The 24,529-nt window shown below is 39.3% G+C and overlaps 1 protein-coding gene across 1 annotated transcript in view; it reads right to left on the bottom strand.

The window, feature by feature from the left end:
* Nucleotides 1-23,253, bottom strand: part of Upf2 (UPF2 regulator of nonsense transcripts homolog (yeast)) — a 101,235-nt gene extending 77,982 nt beyond the window's left edge. The window contains exons 1-4 of the mRNA XM_013014705.1: nt 23,174-23,253; nt 17,223-17,602; nt 12,371-13,150; nt 3,005-3,165 (exon numbers count right to left, since the gene is read on the bottom strand). Coding sequence (XP_012870159.1) covers nt 3,005-3,165; nt 12,371-13,150; nt 17,223-17,584 — 1,303 coding nt within the window. The 5' untranslated portion in view covers nt 17,585-17,602; nt 23,174-23,253. The remainder of the gene's footprint in view (nt 1-3,004; nt 3,166-12,370; nt 13,151-17,222; nt 17,603-23,173) is intronic.
* Nucleotides 23,254-24,529: the final 1,276 nt, after the last annotated feature.

Raw genomic sequence — 24,529 nt, 5'->3', positions numbered from 1 at the left:
AGAAGGATCACAGGTTTGCAGCGAGACAGAGCAAGACACTGTCCTAAAAAAATAAAAAAATAGACACCAGTGAGCATGTTCTACATATGAAGACATAACAGAAGTTGCACTAGAAAGCAGAGAACAACTGGTTTCCAGACATCACATCTGCTAAGGCCATTTCCAAACCTGCAGAACTATAGTCAATGAATGGCTGCTTATAAATGACCTTGTGTACATCACTTTGTTATAGCATCCAGAACGGATAAGACAATTAAGTAATATTTACCAAGTGTTAATAGGAAGGAAATATTTCTATATGAATTGACACAAAGCTTTCAAATCTACATTCATTACTGAAAAAAAGTCATACAAAATAACAATCTTACCAAAATTAATCTTACCAAAATTAACGAGAAAGGTATATTCATAGAAATCAAATTATGGGCCGGGCACTGGTGGCTCACGCCTATAATCCTAGCTACTCAGGAGGCTGAGATCTGAGGATCACGGCTCAAAGCCAGTCCAGGCAGGAAAGTCTGTGAAACTCTCATCTCCAATAAACCACCAGAAAAGCGGAAGTGGCACTGTGACTCAAGTGGTAGAGCGCTAGCCATGAGCTGAAGAGCTGAGGGACAGCGCTCAGGCCCAGAGTTCAAGCCCCATGACCGACAAAAAAAAAAAAATCAAATTATGTATGTTTTCTGTTTAAAGATAAAAAGATTTGGACAGATTCCCATCAAGCTGCTAACCCTGATGACCCTGGTGAATGGAATGATGCTTCTAATACAACATACACTCTAATATAGCATACAAACAGACTGAAGTGAAATTTCAGACATGGACACCTCTGTTTCTACCTCCTTGGTTCTGGACCTGGGAAAGTTGCCTCTCCAGGGGTCCTTGCAAGACCCTTTGGGAGCTAGTTTGCATCCCTCAAGAATAAAAGCCTCTTCCTATCCAGAGTAACTATGCACCAAGTTTTCATGTATTTTAAACACCTAATACCTGTAGTGCTAAATTTTAAACTAGAGCTTTGTATACTACATATCATCTTTGTAAAAGATTCTGTTTAAGAGTCCTCTTTTTTTTTTTTTTTTTTAGTGCCAGTCCTGGGACTTGAACTCAGGGCTTAAACACTGTCCTTGAGCTTGTTATGCTCAAAGCTAGCACTCTACTACTTGAACCACAGCTCTACTTCCAGCTTTCTAGTAAATGGAGGTAAAAGACTCATGGACTTTTCTTTCTGCCCAGGCTGGTTTCAAACTGCAATCCTCAGACCTCAGTCTTTTTTTTTTTTTTTTTGGTCAGTCGTGGGGCTTGAACGCTGGGCCTGGGCGCTATCCCTGTCCTCTTCAGCTCAAGGCCAGCACTCTACCACTTGAGCCACAGTACCACTTCCAGTTTTCTAGTGGTTAATTGGAGATAAGAATCTCATGGACTTTTCTGCCCGGGTTAGCTTTGAACCATGATCCTCAGATCTCAGCTTCCTCAGTAGCTAGGATTACAGGTGTGAGCCACCGGCGCCCGGCCAGACCTCAGTCTTCTCAGTAACTAAAATCACAGGTGTGAGCCACCAGTATCCAGCTAGAGTATGACACATCGGTTATAAACACACATCCATTGGATTATGCAAATCAATTTCTAGTAGCACTGAGCAACTGGACATGTGCTAACACACACTCTTCCCACTAAGGCCTATGCTAATCTTGGGTTGTGAAACAGAGCATGCAGCTTCTGCTTACTAGAGATACACATGGCTGAAAACATGTAAGAAAGAGATGTCTGCCAGGCTCTGGTGGCTCACGCCTGTAATCCTAGTAGGCTAAGGGGATAGCACCCAAGCCCAGAGTTCAAGCCCCACGAATGACCAAAAAAAGAAAAAAAGAAAAAGAAAGAAAGAGATGTCTTTTGGGTTCCTCCAACCCCCACACCAGCCACTATCACTAGTTCTCTCCTGCACCTGGCTTTGTGAAGCTATTTGTGATATGCAGGTCACATTTCAGATTCAGGATGGGCTTAAGTTGAAAACTTGTGTTTATAAAATGAATGCTTAGTCAAGAAATAGAAACAGGTTCTCCCTATTAACAAAATGAATACTAAGAAGCTCAAACATGTTGGAGGAGAGGAGATGGACCATAAACTGAGGGGAAAAGGGTGAACAAATACTCATTATATTCAATATACATATGCAAAAGTTGAGGGTATACAGATGCATTGTACTCATAATCTGACTCGTGGAATTGAAACCCCTTTTAAAAATTATATAAATTAAAAAACAGAAAGAATCAGGTTCTCAACATAGCCAAAAAAATTAAAAATAAGGATAAATCTATAAATATTAGAATCCCCAAATCCAATTCACCTTTCTCATTATCTGTTTCACAAAGTAAATCTTTCTATACCTCCAAATATGGTTTAAGACTGGTCCTGATTGGATATAATCTAAAGATACCCATCACAAAAGAATCTGAAGAAATCACTACAATATCATATGAATATTCTCTATCTACATACCCTTTCTCATTCAGGAATGTAATTCAAGTAGCTTTGGAAGGTTATTAATTTAAAAGAAATTAAAACTTTTTTGTGTATGCTGGTAGTAGGACTAGAACTCAGGACCTATGTGCCGTCATTCCACATTTTTTGTTCCAGGATAGTGCTCTTAACACTTTAACCACAGTTCTACTTCTAGCTTTTGGGTGGTTAATTGGAGATAAGTGTCTCACAGACTTTCCTACTTGGGATGGCTTCAAATCATGATCATCAGTTCTCAGTCTTCTGAGTAGCTTAAGATTATATGAGTCACAGGTGCCTGAAGAAACTTTTTTTTTTTTTTGCCAGACCTGGGACTTGGACTCAGGGCATGGACATTGTCCCTGAGCTTCTTTTAATTGAGGCTAGCACTTTACCACCTGAGCCACAGTGCCACTTCCAGCGTGCGTGCGTGCGTGCGTGTGTGTGTGTGTGTGTGTGTCAATTGATAGTATTGGTTTTTTGAAAATTAGATTTAAGGTCATCTTACCTTCTGGTGTTGGTTTGTCCTGAGGAAGATCTGGCATATTCTCGTCCAAAAGGTCTGCTAAGGACTGAGAATTTGCCAACAGCTTCTGATAAGACATGGCGAATTCTTCATATTGCTTATGTCTATCTTCACTTAGCTCCCCTTTAGAATGCAGAATACGCCTATAAACAAATGATAAAAATAATCTTGAGAAGCTTATCAAAACAGGTGGGATCATTGTTATATGGAAAATGCTGTATGAATATGATTTTATTAAATTGTGCAGTTTTTGCTAATTTATCACCTCAAAAATTCTAGACAAAAAATTCTAAACATACCTCAAAAATTAAAATGACTATACTCAAAATCACCTAAAGCAACTAAATTTCCTCAAAGATTATGAAGCATGGACTTCAGAAATACCATATTTATAATATATTACTAAATAAGGAGGTTATTTAAAATCCTGTTACCACCATACATTCCTGTGACAGTTAAGCAAAAATGTTTTCTTGCAACTAACAAATTAGCTTTCAAAAGCACTGGTTATAAAAAGAATCAGCTACTTTTAAACTTCTACAATGAATACATATAACAAAATATAAAACAATTTAAAATTTTATTATTTTGTTATGTCACATTCCTCTAAATACACAGTTAACCAAAAATACTTAACACATCTATGTAAGTCACTTTTCAGAAACAGCAGATTTTAGCCAAAGGTAGTGATTCATGCCTATACTCCTAGCTACTGGGGAGACTTAGGTTCATAAGTATGTCATTCAAGGCCAAGAGAGGGAGGAAAAGTCCAGGTGTCTGCATCTCCAAAAGAACGAGGAAAAAAGCAGGACTAGAAGTGTGGCTCAAGTGGTAAAAAGCCAACAGAACTTAGTGTGAAGCCCTTGAATTCCAACCCTAGTACTGACAAAAAAAATTTTTTAACCAAAATCAATTATTCTTAAATATAAATTTCCATTATTTAAATCCAAGCAATCTTAAAAGAGCCTGCATCTCCTATATAGCTAATTCTCAATCTACAGTGTCAAGTATTGGTTGTTTTCCCATTTCACAAGTATCAACTGAACACCCACACCACTTACTCCAACTCAGGGGTTAGAGGACACAATTCCTACTCTACAACCAAATACCAGAAAGTCACCAATTATTTTGAATGCAAAACAATCAAATGTATAGTCAAAATGCCAACTATATTTGTATAAAAGCCAATAAAAAATAGTCATCTTTTGGGCTGGGAAGGTGGCTCAGTGGTAGAGTGCTTGCCTTGCATGCATGAGGCCCTGGGTTCAATTTCTCAGCACCACATAAGCAGAAAAAAGCTGGAATTGGTGCTGTGGCTCAAGAGGTAGGGTGCTAGCCTTAAGCTGAAGAGGGACAGAGCCCAGGCCCAGAATTCAGTCCCCACCACTGACAAAACAAAGTTTCTGAATTTAAAAATTTTTTAAAACTCAAAACATTTAAAAATATTCACATCCATAAAAAGCCACTATTTAGAATGATTTGTAAGCCTCTAGCATTTCTACAAATGGGCCTATTAGAACTTTAAATCAAAAGTTCTAATGTAAGAAATGTTGAAGATTTTAAAGCTAATAAAATTAGAAATTCAAGTTAGTGTTCAAGAGTAAACTATTTTAAAATGTCTGCAGTATATAATCAAACAAACCTAAGAGCTCATTCTGAAGGAATTTATATTAAGAAGGGATATTAATGGTTCTAATAACAATGAAGATGCAATGTTATACACTATTTGGAAAGAAATTGGAAATATCCCAGAATAACATCACTTGTAAATTTATTTCTCTAAAGTTCTGATAAGACTTACAATACTAAAACTTCCCAGGTATAAGCAATAGCCAAGTATAACTATTTTATCAGAACAGAAAATGAACAGTTCTTATTCTACTATCAACCTCACATTCAAATATTTGCCTGTGGTTTTACATTTTGTCAACTCAAAGTAAATTTATTCATTGATGGATTCTTGTGTGTGGGTTCCAGTCCCTCTCTAGACCTACTAGGACCAAACTAAAACTTTAAAAGTTTGGAGGTATTCTATAACCCCTATATACCAGTCTGAATTCCATGAGCACAAATTTACCAAACTATTCAATACTTAGGTTGTGACTGAGTGAAAACAATTCTAAGGGAGAAAGCACTTGCTTAAGTAAATACTGATACCAAAGAACAGACTTAACTTCTGATATCAACATGATCAGGTATCTGTAACCCTTATTAATATATATTTACTAATCATGTTTAAATCCACAAAAGGTGTGTGTGTGTGAGTGTGTGTGTGTGTGTGTGTGTGTGTGTACAATTTACAGCAAAGAAATAAGCCATCATAGAAGCCTGGGTATTATTGAAAAGCTCTAATCATTATAGATTCTAATGACTTAAAATGAAACATCATGTGTATATTACGTATGGCAGGATGTATAATTTAAGGAAGCTCACAGAAAAAGATCTGTAGCTTCATCTTTTTTTTTTTTTTTTTTTGCCAGTCCTAGGACTTGAATGCAAGGCCTATGTCTGTCCACGAGCCTCTTTGTGCTCAAGGCTAACACTCAACCACTTGAGCCATAGCGCCACTTCCAGCTTCTCCTGAATGGTTTGTTGGAGATAAGTCTCACAAACTTTTCCGCCCAGGCTGACTTCAAACCGTGATCCTCAGATCTCAGCCTCCTGAGTAGCCAGGATTACAGATATGAGCCACCTGGGCTCAGCCTTTTTTTACAGGAATAGGAATACTGAGCAGAGAAAAGGATTTGCCTAGCAAGTGCAAGGTCCTGGTTGAATCCCTAACTCAAAGAGGAAGGGAAAAAGGGAGAGAGGGAGAAAGGAAGGGAACAGAGGAAAAGGGGAAGGGAAGAAAAGAATGTATCTGTGAAGCAATGAAACATTATCAACACATGTGATAAAAAATTATCTCTTTATATCAGTGTTATTTAAAATGTTTTTGCTGTTGCTCAGTATCAAACCCAGGGGCTCATACATGGTAAACAATTACTCTACCATAGACTACACACCCCATCTCTCACTACAATTTCTTATATTCTATGAGAATATAACACTAAAAATGCAAGTAAAATAAAGCTAAAAATAACTCATCACATCATTTTAATTACTATCTTTTTAAAAACACATCTATTACATAGTTACATTGAAACTATTTTTTGAGAATGTCATAAACCAGAAGCCAGCAGACTTTTCCTACAGAAAAGAAGAGTGTAAATAATTTTAGGCTTTACAGAGGATAAGATGTTCCTTACAATTATACTTAATCGTGCCATTACAGCAAAAACACAGCTATTGTTAATTTGCAATAAATAAATACCACTGTTACAAACTTTATAGATCCTGAAATTTGAATTTCATTTAATTTACATATTTCACAAAGTATTGTTCTACTTTTAAGAATTTTTCTCCACTATTAAAAAAGGTAAAATTTGCTCTTACAACATATGCTATACAAACTCTGTCCACATGCCACAGACTTGTCATGACTGGAGTTAACAAAATCACTTCACTGTTAAATGCTCCTTAACTAGTTTATTTTCTCCCATAAACTAGTACCCTTTTAAATAATTAAAGAGTAAGCAATAAAAATCAAATAAATTTTAAAAAGTAAAAAACCAAGTAGGGCTAGGAATGTGGCTCAAGTGGTAGAGCGCTAGAGTGAGCAAAAGAAGCTCAAGGACAGTGCCCAGGCCCTGAGTACAAGCCCCAGGATTGACCAAAGGAAAAAAAAAAAAAAACTTTCAAGTTTTATTATAACAAAAATAGGAAGCTCTTTTATCCAATAGCTATGAGCTATCTTTGTCTAGAAGCATAGTTAAGGTACATCAATCCTTGATTTGTGGTGTTTTTTATATTACTGGCTTAATACTGCAACCCTAACAAAACATTATATACCCCATTTCTGAATAAAGCATAAGCATAATCAAGAAAATCCATTAATGCCTTGTAATAGGTCTATGTATTTTTTATTCTCCATAGTCATAGGGATTAAACTTGGCTTGGTGCTTGCTATCCCTGAGCTCCTCAGCTCAAAGTGAGTGCTCTACCATATGAGCCACAGGAACGCTTCCAGTTTTCTGGTGGTTAGCTGGAAATAAAGAGTCTCACAGACTTTTCTGCCCGGGCTGGTTTTGAACCTCAATCCTCAGATCTCAGCCTCCTTGAGTAGCTAGGATTACAGAACCCACCAGCACCTAGCCATCTTAACATTTTTATTATTACTTAATTTTTTGTTATTTTAGATAGATTGCCTGTTGCTTTACATTATCTTTAAAAAAAAAAAGCTATGAGCTGGGCAAGGTGGCACATGTTTATAATCTCAACACTGAGGTTGAGGTAGTTCAAGATCAGCTTTGGCTACAAAGTGAGACCTTATCTCAAAAGAAAAAAAAAATTTACTAAATTTCAAATGAAGGTGAGAAAGTCTCACTCAAAAGTTTTCCTGAAGATTACACAAATGACACCCTAATAGCCTAGCATTTTTACTGAACACTTTATATGTGCCAGATGCTGTTATTAAGTGCTTTCTACACATATAAATTCACTATATGACTGTTCTTTCCCTAGAGGTACAGTATATTATCTGCATTTTACAGATGGGAAAATTGAAGGAAAAAGGTACCAGGTAATTTGCTCAAAATTACAGAATGAGTAGATGACAGGTCTAAAATTTGAAGCCAAGCAACCTGGCTTCACTATCCATGTTGTTAAATACTGGAACTATGCTTCCTCTCAAATTACTATTACCTACATCATATTTTATACAGAAATTACAATGTCTCTCAAATGCATATTTCAAAGGCAAGCCTAACCAGATCAGGGTGCTTATTTTGTATCTTCTTTAGGGCTTTTAAGTAGCATTTGACTAAATACCGAGTGACTTAATAACCTTATAATGATGGATGCTATGCAACTGAAGAAAAGCTATCCTTGCTACAGTGGGTAAATCCTGGTACTATTTTTTCCTTCAGAGACACTATGAGGGATCAGTTAAGATTACACACAGAATGCATTATGCATTTGGCAGGAAGAAACCTGCCAAAGTCCACTGTACTAAAGACAAGAACTTACTGGGTACAAGTGGTTCACACCTATTATCCTAGCTACTCAGGATGTGAAGAGCTGTGGACCACAGTTCAAAGCCACCAGAGCAGGAAAAGTCCATAGGATTCTTATCCCCAATGAAACACACACACACACACACACACACACACACACGAAGAAGAGCTGTGGCTCCACAGTTCAAAGCCACCAGAGCAGGAAAAGTCCATAGGATTCTTATCCCCAATGAAACACACACACACACACACACACACACACACACACACACACACACACATGCTGGAAGAAGAGCTGTGGCTCAAGTGACAGAGCACTAGCCTAGAGTATAAAAGCTCAGGACAGCACCCAGACCACTAGCCCAGAGTATAAAAGCTCAGGACAGCACCCAGACCCTGAGTTCAAGATAGACAGACAGACACACACACACAGCCACACACACACAACCACACACACACACACGGGCAAGACCTTTTTATTTATTTTTGTTTGTTTTTTGTTTTTTGGTCTGGTCATGGAGCCTGAACTCTGGGCCTCAGCTCTTCAGCTCAAGGCTAGCGCTCTACCTCTTGAGCCACAGTGCCACTTCCAGCTTTTTTTTTTTTTCTGCTTATGTGGTGCTGAGGAATCGAACCCAGGGCCTTAGGCATGCAAGGCAAGCACTCTACCACTGAGACACCTTCCCAGCCCTGGCAAGACCTTTTTAATGCCAACTACTATTTAACTTTCCATTAGCTCTAAGAAGGAAAAAAACAGCAATAGTACCAAACCTTACACAGTCGCATAAATAACACACTAAAATTTTTGTTTAAAAAAAAATCATGAAGTAGATCCAGAAAAAACTACTAGGTTTTACTTTTCAAAGCCTGAACTCTTATCAAATTGTCATAAAAATTTGCTTCAAAATTATCTTAAATTTTTTTCTGAATAAATTCTACCATCTTGACAAAAATCTTAGCTAGACTGATTTTTGAGCACTATCACACCTAATAGAAGCCATAGTGGGTAAAACTACTGCACATGATTTATTCCCATGAAAACATATACTTGATAACAACTACAAAGGAGAAACTTTTAGCAATCATGTACTTTCATAGTAGGAAAGAGATTAACTAGACTACCATTGGATTGTGTCTAATCCCCTTCCTAGATCATGTTTGCTGTCAGGTACCTGCACCTTTACTACTAAAATTGCCTAAACAGGCATGAGCAAATTAATTTAGGCATAAGCACTTATTCTATATGGTATTTAAAGTTATCACCTCCAAATTATATCTTTAAGTGGCCAGTCTGCCATGATAAATAATTTCTAAAATGCTAACTACAATTCTATACTCATTACCACAGATCTGTATCAAAATGGATGTTTCTCAAAGAAAGCCACAAAGCTGTTTACCAATGTCTTAAATAAGAAATGAATAAAGGTCTTTTATCAAAGCTAGGTATCTATATATAATATAGATATGCATATAATAATGCACATATAATCAATATATAAAATCATCCTTAGTTAAAATAGTACTCCAAAAGCATCTGAATAAAGTCTAAAAAAAAATCAGCAAATATGTATTTAGGCTTAAATCTTTTCTTTAGTAGTTCAAAGTGAAGAAATTGCTTGACAGCAGTTCATATGAGCAATAAGGCTTTAATGTCAATAATTCTAAGAAAAAGTCAAAAGAATGACAGGGCAGCTGAAAACTTTTAAGCAATATAAGTCAGACACAGAAAAGAATGCATCCAAAACAAATGCCCGAAGGATAGTGAAGTACCTGGAAATCATGGGACAAACTGAAGAACTGGAGGTATTTAGTCTGGAGAGGAAGAAAACACCTCTTCAGTATGCAAATATCTAAGGTTCTGTCACATAAGGAAAGAGTTCACAAGTCCTACATCAATGTGTTTCAAGCTATCTGCCCTCAAAGACTGTTCCCCAGCCATTACCAACACTATGAAATGCTGTCAGAATTTTCTATTTACTGTTTACTCATGTGAACAGGTAAAGAGTTCATGAGCCCTCACTTTTAAGTAGCTGTACCAGAAAAAAAGAACTAAATTTATTTTTTAAAATTATTGCATGAGAAGTCAAATTTCACCTTGATATAGCAATTTATAGAAAACAGATGTGCCCAGCATTGGAGCGGTGGAGAAAGCATGAACTCCTTGGGAAAGTATCCTGAGGAATATTACCTGTTGATAAGATCTGCTAAGAATCCCAAAGTAGATTCCTGAACTAGAAAGCTAACTGCTAAATCATTGTAGATGTGCTCCACTGAAGAACCAAAAGGAAACAAACCCTTAAAACAGCCAGTAAAACTAATGCTACCATCATATTTAAAAAGTCAGTTGTGATATACGAGAGAGAGATATGGGGGGAAAACTATGAAAATGTCCAAACATTGCAACTTGTAATTAGGAAACCTGAAATGTGGCCATTAAAATTCAAAGGCACAAAACGGGTAACAATCCTTTTTCCTATTTTTTGTAAGGGGAGGGGTAAGGCAGTACTAGGCTTTGAATTCAGGGCCTCATATTTGCAATGCTGAGACTCTACCACTTGAGCTACACTTTACCAGCCCAGCCCTATTTTTGATGATTATTTCTGAGATAGGCGCTCTTGATCTTTTCTGGTGGCTGGACTTGAACCATAATTCTATGGCTGTCAGCCTCTCAAGTAGCTAAGATTACAGATATAGCCCTTTTTTTTTTCTTGAGATAGGTTCTTACTATGCTGCCCAAGCTGGTCTTGAACTCATAGACTCAAGTGATCTTTCTTCCTTAACATGTAGACAGCTGGAATTACAAGACTGTAAAACCAAGCCTGGCTTTTTTTTTCTATTTTCCAGCTAGGATCTCATGCTTTTGGCCCAAGACCATAATCCTATTTATGTCTCCTAAGTAACTTGGATCACAGATGTGAACCACCAAAGCTGTTTGTTTCTTGAGATGCAGTCTAATTTTGGGAAGGAGGGGAAAAAAATCCTTAGTGGGCCTCAAACTTAAATCCTCCTGATCTCTGCCTCCAGTACCTAGGTGTGTAGAGTGTCTAGGAATCTAGACACTGTGCCCAACTTTTTATTTCTTCTCAACAGAATCACTGATTAAACCATTACCATTTCAAATCCTCACAGAAATGACTTTTGGCCACCAGGATTTAGCCACATCATTTATGTACCTATGTGACCATGTCCTAACAGTATTTCTACTGGCACACACAATTACTGTCTCATCTGGTTAAGCTAATCATCTTCCAGTGGTACCTACTAAAATCAGTCTGCTCCACTAGTCTTCTGAGAACAATAGAAAGGTACTCCCCCATACTAACTGATAATCAACAAGAATTTCAGATTCTCAACCATGTCATTCAACTAGCTGCACTCAGCTATGACTGTAGTTGCCACCTTTCTTCACGCCTTCAGCCCTCCCTAAAAGTTGACCTAAAACCCACAACTTGCATCAACTTCTGCAGATGCTTCCTTGACACAGATACTAGTCTCTATGATTTCTTTTAACAATCAAAGGTGGCTCCTTACTCAGATCTTTTTACCAATTACCACTGCATAATACATTACTTTTCCAAAATCTTAAATGGGCACCCCCAGAAAGACAACTTCTATAAATACTCTGTGAAATTGCATCTAAGAAGTTGTCACAAAATCTTGTTGACTGTTTCTCAAAATTTTGATCTGAAATACTGACAAGATTTATTTTCTTGAGCCAGGAATGTGGCTTGGTGGTAGAGTGCTTGCCTAGCATGCATGAAGCCCTGGGTTCAGTTCTTCAGTACCACATAAACAGAAAAAGCTGGGAAGTAGTGCTGTGGCTCAAGTGGTAGAGTACTAACATTGAGCAAAAAGAAGCTCAGGGACAGTGCTCAGGCCCTAGTTCAAGCCCCAGGACTAACAAAAAAAAAGATTCATTTTCTTAAAATCAGCAAGTAGCAATAGTGACATTAATAACCTAAAATATATAACAGAAAACAATAGCAAGTAAATTGAAGTAAAAGAAAAAGAAAATTTATGCCCAATTATTAGTCAGTTTTTGAAATCACTATAACATATCCACAAAGCAAAATCTTCCATTTCCTTGCCAGATTCATTTCAAATCAAAAATGAAATATACTGTCAATTCATTTGAACATGGCTCAACCATTACATTTTGAAATTTTCCTGGAATGTTAAAAAATCACCTGTAAGGAGCCCTTCTCCATAAGTTCTTTCAGTGTTGAAGACTTTAAGCATTTTAAGTATGAGCTCCAAAATAAATTCTCAATTCTGAGAAACATTTGAAAATCACCTGTTTTGTCTCTCAGTATTCTGGAGCTCCCTGTGGTCCCTTTTCAGGTGTTTGGTCAAAGATGTAAAGTACTCTTTTAAAAGGTTCTGGAAAGGCTGCTGTTTCTCTGGACTAATTATCTCACTAGGAGGAAAACTCAAATTAAACTTCTCTGCAGCACTCTTTACTCTCCTTGGTACAAGTCCAGCAATGTCATCTCCACAATGGCGACAGAAACTAATCACCACAGAAACATGAGTGTGGGATTCTCGATCAGCATTAATAATATTTTTTAGCTGTTCATAAATTAAGGAAAGACCTTCCTTATCAGTGAAAATCCCAACTATTGTCAATTCTGCAATGAAGCGCAAATCAGTTCTTAGTTTAGTAATATTAGGAGTTTTCTCCTCTTTCCTTGCTTCAAAATGTTTTTTCCAGACCTGAAGAAGTGAGGGGGCAAAGTCAGCATAGCGCTGGTGGAAGAGCGAGCACAGGTGTACGGCACAGTTCACATCAGAGATTTTCAGTTTTGCTTCCACAATGGAAGCTACTGCTTCTGCAATGTATTTGCTTAAATTTAGGCCATTAAAATCATGAGACAAGGAGTCTCTCTGTTGTTCTGTAATCGTTTTTAGTTTCTTGACAAAAGCAGTATTTTTCTTCAGACTTGAGTCTAGGCGGCTGAAGAAATTTTCCTCTGGTCGGTTTTCTGGAGCATTTTGGTTTTTGCTACGAAGTTCCTTTCTTAACTGATGCCGTTCCCAAGCTTCCTGGTGAAGCTGAAGAGATTCTTCTTTCTCTCTATGTAAAAGACAAAATACAAATAAAACTTCCATAAGTATCAATTGTAAATCACATAAGAGTAAAAGCCAATAAAAAAGTCATCTCTCAGGCTGGGAAGGTAGTTCAGTGGCAGAGTGCTTGCCTCGAATGCATGAGGCCCTGGGATGGATTCCTCAGCACCACATAAACAGAAAAAGCCAAAAGCAGTGCTGTGGCTCAATCGGTAGAACGCTAGCTTTGAGCTGAAGAGCTGAGGGACAGCACCCAGGCCCAGAGTTCAAGCCCCACAACCGACAAAAAACAAAAAAAATAGTCATCTCAGTATTCAGAATCAATAAAAGACGCAGATTGTGATGGGTGCCAGTGGATCACACCTGTAATCAATCCTAGCTACTCAATAGCCTGAGACTTCAGAAATCATGGTTTAAAGCTAACCCAGGAAGGAAATGTCCATAAGACTCTTAGCTCGGGCTGGGAAGGTGGCTCAGTGGTAGAGCGCTTGCCTTGCATGCCTGAGGCCCTGGGTTCTATTTCTCAGCACCACATAAGCAGAAAAACAAAAGCCGGAAGTGGCGCTGTGGCTCAAGTGGTAGAGCGCTAGCCTTGAGCTGAAGAACTGAGGGACAGCGCCCAGGCCCAGAGTTCAAGCCCCACGACTGTAAACAAAAATAAAAATAAAAAATAAAATAAAATAAAAATAATAGACTCTTATCTCCAATTAACCACACACACACACAAAAAAAGCTGGAAGTGGAGGTGTGGCTCAAGTGATGCAGTACTAACCTTGTTAAAAAAAAAAAAATCAGAAGTCAGTGCTCACACCTGTAACCCTACCTACTCAGAAGGCTCAGATCTGAGGACAGCAGTTCAAACCCAGACAGGGCAGGAAAGCCTGTGAGACTCTTATCTCCAATTAACCACCTGAAAACCAGAAGTGGCACTGTGGCTCAAAATGGTAGAGCACTAGCCTTGAGTACAAGAGCTCAGGGACAGTGCTCAGCCCTGAGTTCAAGCCCCACAACCATTAAAAACAAACAAACAAACAACAACAACAACAAAATGCAGGGACAGTGCCAGGCCCTGAGGTCAAGTCCCAGAACCAGCACACAAAAAAAAAAAAGAGAAAAGAAAAGAAAGAAAAGGAAGAAAGATGAAGGGCTGGGAATGCGCTTAGTGGTAGAATGCTTGCATAGCATTCATGAAGCCCTGGGTTCGATTCCTCAGTACCACATAAACAGGACTGGCAATAAAAAAAAAGGAAGGAAGGAAAAGATAGGAAAAGGAAGGAAGGAAGGAAGGAAGAAAAGCAGGCAGGCAGGCAGGCAGGCAGGCAAAGAAAATAATGCAGACTGCCCTTTCCCCTTTTTTTTTTTTTGGCCAGTCCTGGGGTTTGAACTCAGGGCCTGGTCACTATCCCTGAGCTTCTTTTGCTCAAGGCTAGCACTCTACCACTTGAGCCATAGCACCACTCACTTCTGGCTTTTTCTGTTTGTGTGGTACTAAGGAATCGAACCTATGGCTTCATGAATGCTAGGCAAGCACTCTACCACTAAGCTGCATTCCTAGCCCTTTTTCCTTACTTTTGAAGACATTTATTAATAATTTCAGACAATAACAGTCTAGAATACAGAAGGGAGAATGAAGGATTCTGATTAGATCCAAATTAACAATCATTAACAACCATTCTGTCTATAAGCAATTAATAGGATTAAAAACATAATATTCAATATGAAAAATAAAAAATATGCAATATTATGCTTGAGAAAGATATAAAACATAAAAATATTGGGTAAATAGAAAATATGTACATTTGGTTAAAGAATAACCATTATAGGATGGATATGGTGGCTCATGCCTCTAATCCTAGCAATTGAGAGACTGAGGCAGGAAAGACTTTAAATTTAATGCCAACTTGAGCTAGACAGCGAGTTCCAGGTTAGCCTGAACTAAATACCAAGATTCTGTCTCAAAAACAAAAAGAAAATAAGGGGTAAGGGTTTAGCTCAAGTGGTAGAGTGCATGCCTAGTAAACACATGTCCTGAGTTCAAAGCCCAGTACCACCCAAAAAAAGCATTAAAAATATTTTGGCTGAGCGCTGGTGGCTCACACCTATAATCTTAACTACTCAGGAGGTTGAGATCTAAGGATCGAGCTCAAAGCCAGCCCAGGCAGGAAAGTAAGTGAGACTCTTTATCTCCAATTAACCACCAAAAAGACAGAAGAGGAGCTGTGTCTCAAGTGGTAAAGTGCTCGCCTTAAGCTGAAGAGCTCAGGGACAGCACCCAGGCCCAGTCTTCAAGCCTCATGACCAACACCCCCCCCAAAAAAAATGGAATATTAAGATTCTATTTTTCCATCCATAGCTTAATCAACCTTTAAGTCTGGGGCCAGAAAAATTCAAGTATAACTTAGAAAATCTGTAAAGGAACCAGAGAAAAACTATCAGTTAAAAAAAAATTAAACAATAATAAAATTAAAACCCTGAAATAAAAAGTAAAAAACAAAAAACAAAAAAACTCAATGTAATTTACCCTGAAAATAGGTTAAAAACAGATATATACCCATTTTTCCATTTGAGATAGTTTAAATTACAGAAATGATTGTTTGGGCAAGGGTGGAAGGGAAAGAATCAATAATCTGACTTTGGTATAACCAAATATGTAATTTTATAATATAAATCAATATGAAAATATATTTCCCTCTTTCTGAGATGATCTTTCCATAGCTATCCTATAATTTTACAATTTCTCACTAAAGGAGGTTGCATCTACTATTGGGAGCATGGATATTTGAGTATCTCTTAGAAAGCTCCCAGCCACATGCAAACACAAGACTAGCAGAGAAAGCAAATCTTCAAAAAGCACAATTCAAGCCAGGCGCCTGTGGATCATGCCTGTAATCCTAGCTACTCAGAAGGCTGAGATCTGAGGATAGCGGTTCAAAGCCAGCCTGGGCAGAAAAGTCCATGAGACATTTATCTCCAATAAACCACCAGAGAACCAGAAGTGGCACTGTGGCTCAAGTGGTACCGTGCTCACCTTGAGCTGAAGAGCTCAGGGACAGCGCCCAGGCCCAGAGTTCAAGTCCCAGGACCAACAAAAATAAATAAAAATGATAATAACAACATGCTGCTTTGAAATATTCAAGAAGGAAAAAGTTGATAATTGATGATGTTGAGTTGATAGTGGGGAAAGAGGGACTTATTATACCATTCTGATTTTTACCATGTTTCAAATTTTCCAAGTAAAAAGTTAAGCTCTTTAATGGCAAGAGAAAGGTAGAAAAGTTACTGTGAAACTGAGCATCTCGTGTGTGTGTGTGTGTGTGTGTGTGTGTGTGTGTGTGTGTGTGTGTGTGTGTGTGTGTGTGTGTGTGTGTGTGTGTGTGTGTGTGAGATATACTGATACTGGGGTTTGATCTCAAGGCCACAGCACTGTCCCTGTTTCATTAAAGGCTGGGACTCTGCCACTTGAGTTACAGCTCTACTTCCATCTTTTTGGTGGTTATTTAAAAATAAAGAGACTTTCCTGCTCCAATTGGCTTTGATTCTGGATCTTCAGATTTCAGCTTCCTGAATAGATAGTATAAAGGTGTGAACCAGTGGCACCCATCATGATTTAATTTAGGAAAAAAAAAGAAAATTAAAATAATTAATCAAAAAGCTCAAAAAGAATTATGGTTAAGTGACAATGTCAAAACTAGCCACTATAATTGCTTTCCAGACCTAAAGTTCCAGCTCTTCATGAAAGTGGAACTACCATGACTGAGGTATGGTTCAGTTGCAGAGTGTGTGCTTAACGTGTGTAAGGCCCTAAATTCAATCCCCAGCACTCAACAATAAAATAAAATAGAGCAGATACTAAAGAACTGTATGAGAAAAGCAGCCAAAAATTAAGTATTATCCCACCATGAAAAAGGTTTAAAAAATTTTAGCTCACCCTAGACCTTATAATCTAGTCATTAAAAATAAATTAAGCTACTCCAGACTTAAGGAGCTGCACCCAGGAAGTTTTATTTCAAATAATCCTTTCTCAAAATGTTCCAATCTTCCCATTCCCTCACATCCAAAATCAAAATAAATTTTCTTACTTCAATTGAGCAGCTTCTTCTTCTTGCTGTCGTTTTGCCTGCTCTTCTTGCTTTTTTCTCTCTTCTTCCTCATGTTTCTTTCTTTCTTCTTCCTCTTTTTTTTTTAATTCTTCCTCTGCCTTCACCTTTTCTTCTTCTTTTTTCTTGCGTTCCTTGTCCTCCTTTTTTCTCTTATCCTCTTCAAGTTTCTTCTTTTTGTCTTCAGGGACCTTACTGACCTCCTTCTTGGCAGAGATCTTGAGATCATCTTTTGGTTTCTCCTTGCTGCTCACTGGCCGCCTTTCACCGCAGTCTTTTTCCTTGTTGTTTAGTAAAGATTCTTTTTCTTCCATACTTGCTGACTTTTTACGCTCAGCTGGCATTATGTGACCCAGGACAATCTGTGAAGAATTCAAGCGAAGATGTAGAATTGTATTTACTGATATACCATTTTTAAACAAAATATATTAATGCAATGTAGCAACAGTTAAATTAAAAATTATACAAAGCTGGGCACTGGTAGCTCACACCTGTCATCCTAGCTACATAGAAGGCTGAAATCTGAGGATCACAGTTCAAAGCCAGCCGGGGCAAGGAAATTCCATGAGACTCTTTATCTCCAATTAACCACCAGAAAACCAGAAGTGGCACTGTGGCTCAAGTGGTAGAGCACTTGCGTTGAGCTGAAGAGCTGAGGGGACAGCACCCGGGCCCAGAGTTCAAGCCCCACAACCAACAACAACCACCTTGACAACAAAACTACACAAAATTAATAGTGTTCCTGAGATTTTAAGAAAATCTTGGTAAAATTCCACATTCTATAATTATTAGTTATGCTTTTCTTTTTTTACTTTTTAGTTGAGGAGAAACTGAAACATTAAAAAAAAAAAAAAAACCCAGCCAGGCACTGTGGCTCACATCTGTAATCCTAGCTACTCAGGAGGCTGAGATCTGAGGATCACGATTCAAAGCCAGCCCAGGAGGAAAGAAAGTACATGAGACTCTTATCTCCAATAAACCACCAGTAAACCAGAAGTGGTGCTGTGGCTCAAGTGGTAGCGTGCTCGCCTCGAGCTGAAGAGCACAGGGACAGCCCAAGACACACACACACAAAAAAAATCCCAGTAGCTGGGCATCACTGCTTCACACCTGTAATCCTAGCTACCCAAGGAGCTTGAGCTCTAAGGATGACCAGTTCAAAGCCAGCCTGAGCAGGAAAGACCCTAAGACCCTCATCTCTAATTAACCTCCAACAAGCCAGAAGGTAGAACTTTGGCTCAAGTGGTAGAGCATGGGCTTGAGCAAAAAAGCTCAGAAACAGCACCCAGACTGAGATCAAGCCCCAGAAGTGGCACCCAAAAAAAAAAAAGTATATGTACTTTCATATACATATGGCTCAGATTAGAGCATTATAAATTCCCAAACAATAAGCCACTGCATTAAGAACATATTGAATCAGTTTTTACCGCAGTACTTTTAAGTGTTGAGAGATACTGTAGACTACAGATGGAGCTCAGTAAAAGAAAACCTACCTAACAAATATACGCTAGGCTTGGGTTTGATGCTCATGTATGTATATGTATGTATGTATTTTTTAAGTGTATTCTTTTTGGTGGGAATATTCCATAGTGGTAAATCCAGGTTCAATTCCCACCACCACATACACATATAAGGAGGTGGTGGAGCAGAAAGAATGATCTATTATTTCATTATTTCATATAACATTCAGCCAAAAATAAGCTAGAAAAGGAAAGGAAAACAAAAATTGATCTCCAATATAAATCAATGGGCAAAACAAAATAAAGCAAATTTTACCTCATTGCTCTAATTTTACTAGTAACCTTTCCCAATTAAATAGACTGTTAATCATTTCCAACTAGACCAGATCTTTAATCTTTTTGTTAGTACAAGTCAATTTTAATAAACATAATGATTATAAAATCTGTTCTATACCTGCCAGTATAACAGACACCAGCACAAGGTTTCCAAACCTTCCAAACACACATACATACAAATTATATGTATGTGTGCGAGAGAGAAACAGAGAGAGAGAGACAGAGACACAGAGAGACAGAGACAGAGAGGCAGACAAGCAGGTATCACCAAAAAACAACTAAGGTCAGTACAAGTAAATTTGGGAGTTACACAACCCATTTAGTAGCCTCTTTTACTTTCCTATTTCTCCTCCTCTTCCACTGGTATTTATTTTGACCTGACACCCACTGGTGGAACTCAGTACAAAAAATGGCTGGTACTCCTGTTTAAATCATCACTTCTAAAATATAAAAAAGTGTAAGTAGCCTTAGTATGAAAATACCATACAGTATAATGCAAATAGCTACTCACTGGCACCATACTCAACATTTTATGTACATTATCTCATTTAATACTAAAATTTTTATGAGATGGGTATTCTTTTCCCTATTTTATAAATGAGTAAACTGAGAGTTGACCAAGTAACCTGACCAAGGCTGCCACAGAGGGTTATAGAGCTAGAATCTGAACGCACAGTCTTAAAATAAAAAACCTTGAGAGGCCAGAACTGATACAGTGATATGAGAAATCATAAAATTATGAATCTCAAAAATGGGAAGAGTTCCTAGTAATAGCTAAGCAGTTTTTACATAATGTTTTGAGATTATTGGCAGACACTGGCTGATAAGATATAAGATAGTAGCACAATCTTACTTAGGAATATTAGTTACTATCTGAAAAAATTAATGTTTATATAGAATTTGTCATTTCTGATGTGAAATATCAAGAAGGGACATTTCAGGCTTACATAACCTACAATTCTCAGACAAGAGAAAGAACTACATCAGAATTTATAACTAATGCCTCGCTCACAAACTCAAACTCAATCTTAAATTTAGTAAGGCTTGGTGGTGCCTACCTGTAATCCCAACTACTCAGGAGGCAGAAACAAAAGGATTGTAGTTGGAACCAGACTGGGCAAAAGTTAGTAAGACTCTTATCTCAAAACACAAGCTAGCATAGTAGCACAAGCTTGTAGAATGTAGAGGTAGGAGGGTTGAAGTTCAAGGGCAGCCCAGTAAAGTCAGCAAGACCACCTGGGAAAATAAGAACAAAAGCAAAAGAGCTAGGGATGTATGTAGATCAAGAAGGACAGGGGGGGAGGAGGGAGACTGGGAAGGGATGTGAAGGATAAACAAAGGAGGAGGCTGCAATGCTTGGTAAGAAATGTACGCATTATCCTGCTCATGTAATTGTAACCCCTCTGTACAGTATGTTCACAAATAAAATAAAATAAATTAAAAAATTAAAAAAAAAAGGACAGCACTTGAAAGCATGAGGCCCTGAGTTCAATCCCCAGGAGTACAAATTTAAATTCTCCTAAGACATCAGAAAAATTGTTTGGTGCATGACAGATTCATAAAAGACCATCATTTATTAACTAGAACCCCAAACTTTTCTGAGTCTACAATATTCATTCACTCAATAAACTCTAAACACCTTCTGTATTTGTGAACAAACAGTAGTTGTCATTCATAAGTTAAGACAAACCCCACTCCAGAAAAATGATAAAACAGATTCTTAATAAGACTGCTAATTCTACTTTGGTTTTTTTTGTTTGGGCATATTGTAGTTTGAAGTAAAGGGCCTTGTGCTTAATAGGCTTATGCTCTACCACTTGAGCCACACCTCCAACTCTTTTTGTTTTAGTTTAGTATCTGACCTTGTACCACAACCCTCCTACCTTTGCCTCCTGCATGACTGGGATTTCAGACTTCTACCATTATACTACATGTTTTGTTTTGGCTTGGACTAGCCTTGAACCTCACAACCCTCCTAATCTCTGTAGCTGGAATTACACGTATGAACCATCAAGCCCAGACATGGTCTTAATGAATCATTTCACTCTACATTAGAAGCACACATCTAAAATCTAAAGTATACTTAGAACTCAATTCCAGTCAACAAAATTTTTACAAAGGTTCAGGTAGAGGGGGCGATGTAACTTGTGGAAATAACGTTCATGATCTCTGAAATCGAATCTTAGGTTTGCCTTCCAACCTACAACATACGGAAACTAGGCAACATAACTCTTTTCCTTAGTCTGGTTATTCATCAACAAGAGGGAGACACTACCAGCTGTCTTACAAACCTATTAAACTTGTAACACATTAAGAAGGGCGATTCTCTTTTACATATAATGCTGAACAGTTTTAAGTTTTCTAACTGGATTCTACTACATAGCTCAAAGATTACACTGAGGTGGCAACAGCAAAGTGATCTGCCAACACTACACAACTGATTCAGTAGCTACGGGGCACTCTTCTCCACTACATCCAGACTCTTAATATTTAAACAATCCAAATAAACGTATGGCAAACAGTATGACTCGAATGGGTATACATTCATATCATAGGAATTAAAGAAATTAAACCGAGGATTTAGTTCTATTTAGTAAAATGCTAAAACTTATTTAAATAAATTCATGATTTAATAAAATCAAGCATTTCATCTAAAATGTTTCCAAGTGTTTCACACAAAATCCAGAACTTTAAATAGATTCTATGCCAAAATGATCGATATGAAAATTATTTTCTTAGTTAAAATATGATTAGTTCTTACAAACTACTTAACTGAATCTAATTAAATTCAGACATCCCTTAAAAGGAAACCATGATTGAAAACTACCTTTCCTTAGCTCCCAAAATAGCGCTCTGGCACTTGAGTTGTATATTTGATTTGGTTTTCTAAATATACTCTGAAGTTCCAAAATAAAGTAAAACTACTTAACTAGTAAAACATAGGACCACGGAGTGTGCAGGGTTGGAAAAGGGAACAGAAGGGATGTTTCCCTACTAAAGACCTTTCCTTGCAAAGTACCATATGGACTGTGTATGAAATCACAATGAGCTGCTCTGAAAATACAACAGAGTAAGAGAATGCTGTTCCACCTTTCCATTCTGTGTTTTGAATTGAAAATGTTCTAAAGGCAGAACAACACTGGGGTAGTTTTCCCTAGTCTTTCACTTCCTTCTTTTAAAAAGTCCTCATATATAAAGGACACGTTCAAATTGGATGTTGTTTCACTAGAATTCAAGAACGGTTTTCTTGACGATTTGTACCTACAAGAACTATAATAAGGGACAAGACCCAATGTTTTACTTCTGAATCATGCATCCCAGAAGGCGTAAATTCTTTTAAGAGACTTGAAAGGCTGGTCACCCTTGTGTGTTACCCCCCACCTCACCCCAATCCTAGAAGCGGGCTCTGATTTGCCACCCTGGACACCAAATTTCCTGTTAACACCCCCCTCCCCCAACACACACACACACACATACACCTGCCCTTAGTTCAACTATACTAGCAACAGTACCGGAGACTTGGGATGATTAAGAAGCCAAGAAGCAACCACTTTATGGGACTAAAAGTAAACCAAACAGCCTTACCCCCACTACCTCCATAATCGTCCCAATCCCCTTCCTCTACACATCTAAGCCCCCACACACAACACACCATCCCGCCACACGGCCCACCTCAGGGGTACCAGTCACCTCGGCCGGCCGGCCCGACCCCAACCTCTCATCCCACACCGACCACCACCCAAGACTCTCGAGCCGGCTCCCCGGTTCCCATCCTCTTCCACCTCCCCTCGCCCCGCTCCACGCCCCCAAACACCTTCAACCCGCCACAGCGGGCTCCCCGCCTCCGGCCCCGAGGCCCGGCCCAGGCATGAGGGACCGGCACCTCCGCCGCCGCCCCTCATGCCGGTCCCGGGGGGCGCCCAGGCCGAGGAGAACCCCCCGGACCGAGCTCTGAGGAAGACGGCGCCCGGAGACCCGCGGTCCCTCCACAGCTCCGCCGCCGCCCCCGGAGAGCCGGGGGTGCCGAGTCGCCTCTCGGGTCCCTCGGGGAGGCAGAGTCCAGGCCGGGGCCCTCCGGCCCCGCTTCCCTGCCCCCAGCCGTTGGAGCGAAGGGAAAAGAGGTTCCCCGGGACTCACCTCGAGCCCGTTGTCAACATTAGCTCCGGGTTTCCCAGCACCAACTCCAGCGCTCGCCTCTCCCCTCCCCTCCCCCCGCCGCTCTCGCCGCCGAGGGCCCGCCTTCCCTCCGCTCCCCCTCCTCCCTCCGCCCGCCGGCCCGCCCGCCCGCCACTCACCAGCGCGGCCGCGCTGCCAGTGGGGGCGGGGCGGAGGAGGGGGAAAGGAAGGGGCTGCCCGCAATACTGCCAGACCAAAACCAGTCTGGATCGGCAGTTTTTCCCGCCAGATCCAGGCCTTCTCCTTGATGTGTCTGTAGCAAATGTTCATATAGGCACCAACATTTGCTTAGCGGTTCGTTTCAATTTTCCGCTTGACAAAGAAGAGAATTTCCTTCAAACAGGCAGCATATGGGGCAGACTATCTCAGAACCTCCAGTCAAGGCCCCAGCAGAGGGGAGGAGTATTCCAAGGACCGGAAGGCAGGAAGTGGATTGGTCGCCAGGAAAGGAAAAGAGACTGAATTGGAGATACGCAGGCGCGAACTCTAAGGGCTGGGGGCTAGACTGAGGCGGGGCGGGGCCAAGTGGAGGTGAGGAAGGGTGGAGGAATAGTAGAATTACGGAGCGCCATTAAGGACAAGTTTGGCCACATTTTTACTTTTATTTTTTTCCTGGTGCGAACCTAAGGAAGAGATCCAAGAAGGGAAAATGTGATTGGGAAAGGTGAAGAAGAAATTGAAAACTAGATATGGCTGGTGAGAAAGGTGGAAGTTAAGGAGTCTGGATTTCGGAAAGTCCCGCAGGGGAACTTCCGCAAGCCTTCGATGTCCTACGACATTACAAATAAAAAACAAACAAAAACACCACCTGTGAGCGGGGAGACTTTTTCAAAGCTTGTCTCGTTTCTCTCGAATGTTGAACCCCTTCACATACTGTAAAAACGTGTTAACAGTACTTGTTTACTCCTAAATTGCTGAACTTGTGGGTCTAATCTACGACTTTTGTCCCAACAGTGCTAGTTTCGTGATCTGACTGGATGTTTGTATGGGTTGACTTTGGCAAAGTAGCAAAACTGGTGACCTGGTTCCCCACCTTATGGCAAAGACTACAAACTGAGCTGCTTCTGGACTGTCATGCTTGAAACGGGCCTAGATTCCCTTTTTTTACTTGTGTGTGTGTGTTTCTTTCTGAGCCAAACCTCCACTCTGGCTTTATGGCTTTGGACTAGTTAATGGGAGAAAATAGTCTCAGATTTGTTAACCTTTGCTGGCTTCAAACCAAATCCTCAGCTCTCAGCTTGCTGAGTAGCTAGGATTACCACTTGCCTTTTATTTCCCTTTTACTCTTGGAACACAAATACCCACCCAAACTGAGGG

Source organism: Dipodomys ordii, unplaced genomic scaffold (assembly GCF_000151885.1).
Source record: "Dipodomys ordii isolate 6190 unplaced genomic scaffold, Dord_2.0 Scaffold24, whole genome shotgun sequence".
In the NCBI taxonomy this organism is placed as follows: domain Eukaryota; kingdom Metazoa; phylum Chordata; class Mammalia; order Rodentia; family Heteromyidae; genus Dipodomys; species Dipodomys ordii.
The sequence above is the reverse complement of the archived record's forward strand: the minus strand, read 5'-3'. Positions and strand labels throughout refer to the sequence as shown.